Genomic DNA, 1,150 nt, shown 5'->3' with positions numbered 1-1,150 from the left:
ACCCCAGTACTTGCTTCTTTTGTTAAACCTGGGATTTATTTTATCAGTTCTTTTGACGAAACGCTAGGTTGCGGAAACATAAACACACCAACATCGATTGTCAAGTGGTAAGGGATAAACACACACACACACTTTCTCTATCTATCTATCTCTCTCTCTCTGTCTCTCTCTCTCTCTCTATCTCTCTCTCTCTCTCTCTCTCTCTCTCAGTTGGACATTAATTTCTCGTGTTATACGATGAACTACGTAAACAAATTTACGGAATATCACAAACACAAATGATTATCATTTATTCTGATTAAGCAATAGAACAACACGTAGAATGAACGAGCAGAAGATACACAACATGAAAACATCAGATTGTACACTTATTAAAAATATACAAACCTTACATAAAAGCTGTTACATAATTGAAATGAGTTCGAATTGGATGTAGGAACGAGTCAATGGGAAACGGTGATAGTTAATTACGATTTGATTACGTCTACAATGTTTTACGAGAGATTTGAAAGGGCGATAGTTGACAAGAGTTGAAAGAGAATACTTGTTGGAAATCGAAACACTTTCTAAATTTAGTTTCTCCATATTGGTACAAAAACTGGAAGAGAACAAAGCAGAGGGAGAGATAAAAAGAAAGAATATTGAGGGTCTAAGCATCAACACTGGGGAGATATTTATATGATTTTTAATGCTTTTGTTTTGAATACTGAGAAATTATTCTTTGCAGAAACTAAACGTAATCTCTGGTGAGAGAAGTTGAGTAGCGATCGACAATTCTGAGAAGGAATATTTTGTGATTTCTGTGGTTAAAATTAAAACTTCTTGAAAGGAAAAAGAAATATTTACAGAATATATTCGTGTCTTGTTATAAAACATTAACTTTTCGTTTTTCTTGTTTTCAGAAATGGTAGTTTGCTTGTCTTTATGTTTCTAAATTTCCAAAGACGAATTGATCAGAGTGAGGAGGAATTTAAAGGCTTGATCCAAATCAACATTACACTCAAAATTATTCTGCGAATACCAGGTGTTATCAAAGACAAAACAAAAGTTTATTGGCAAGGTAAGGCAATAAGTGATATATTATATTATAACAGTATAGACATAAAGATGTATAGTACATACATATATTTGTAATATATATATATATATA

At 32.3% G+C, this 1,150-nt stretch overlaps 1 protein-coding gene across 1 annotated transcript in view; it reads left to right on the top strand.

Moving 5' to 3' along the window:
• Positions 1-1,150, top strand: part of LOC106870304 (zonadhesin) — a gene marked incomplete at its 3' end in the record, with an annotated part of 9,415 nt that overhangs the window by 6,182 nt on the left and 2,083 nt on the right. The window contains exon 4 of the mRNA XM_052976301.1: positions 903-1,060. Coding sequence (XP_052832261.1) covers positions 903-1,060 — 158 coding nt within the window. The remainder of the gene's footprint in view (positions 1-902; positions 1,061-1,150) is intronic.

The sequence above is a fragment of the Octopus bimaculoides genome, chromosome 24, assembly GCF_001194135.2.
Source record: "Octopus bimaculoides isolate UCB-OBI-ISO-001 chromosome 24, ASM119413v2, whole genome shotgun sequence".
NCBI lineage: Eukaryota > Metazoa > Mollusca > Cephalopoda > Octopoda > Octopodidae > Octopus > Octopus bimaculoides.
The sequence above is the reverse complement of the archived record's forward strand: the minus strand, read 5'-3'. Positions and strand labels throughout refer to the sequence as shown.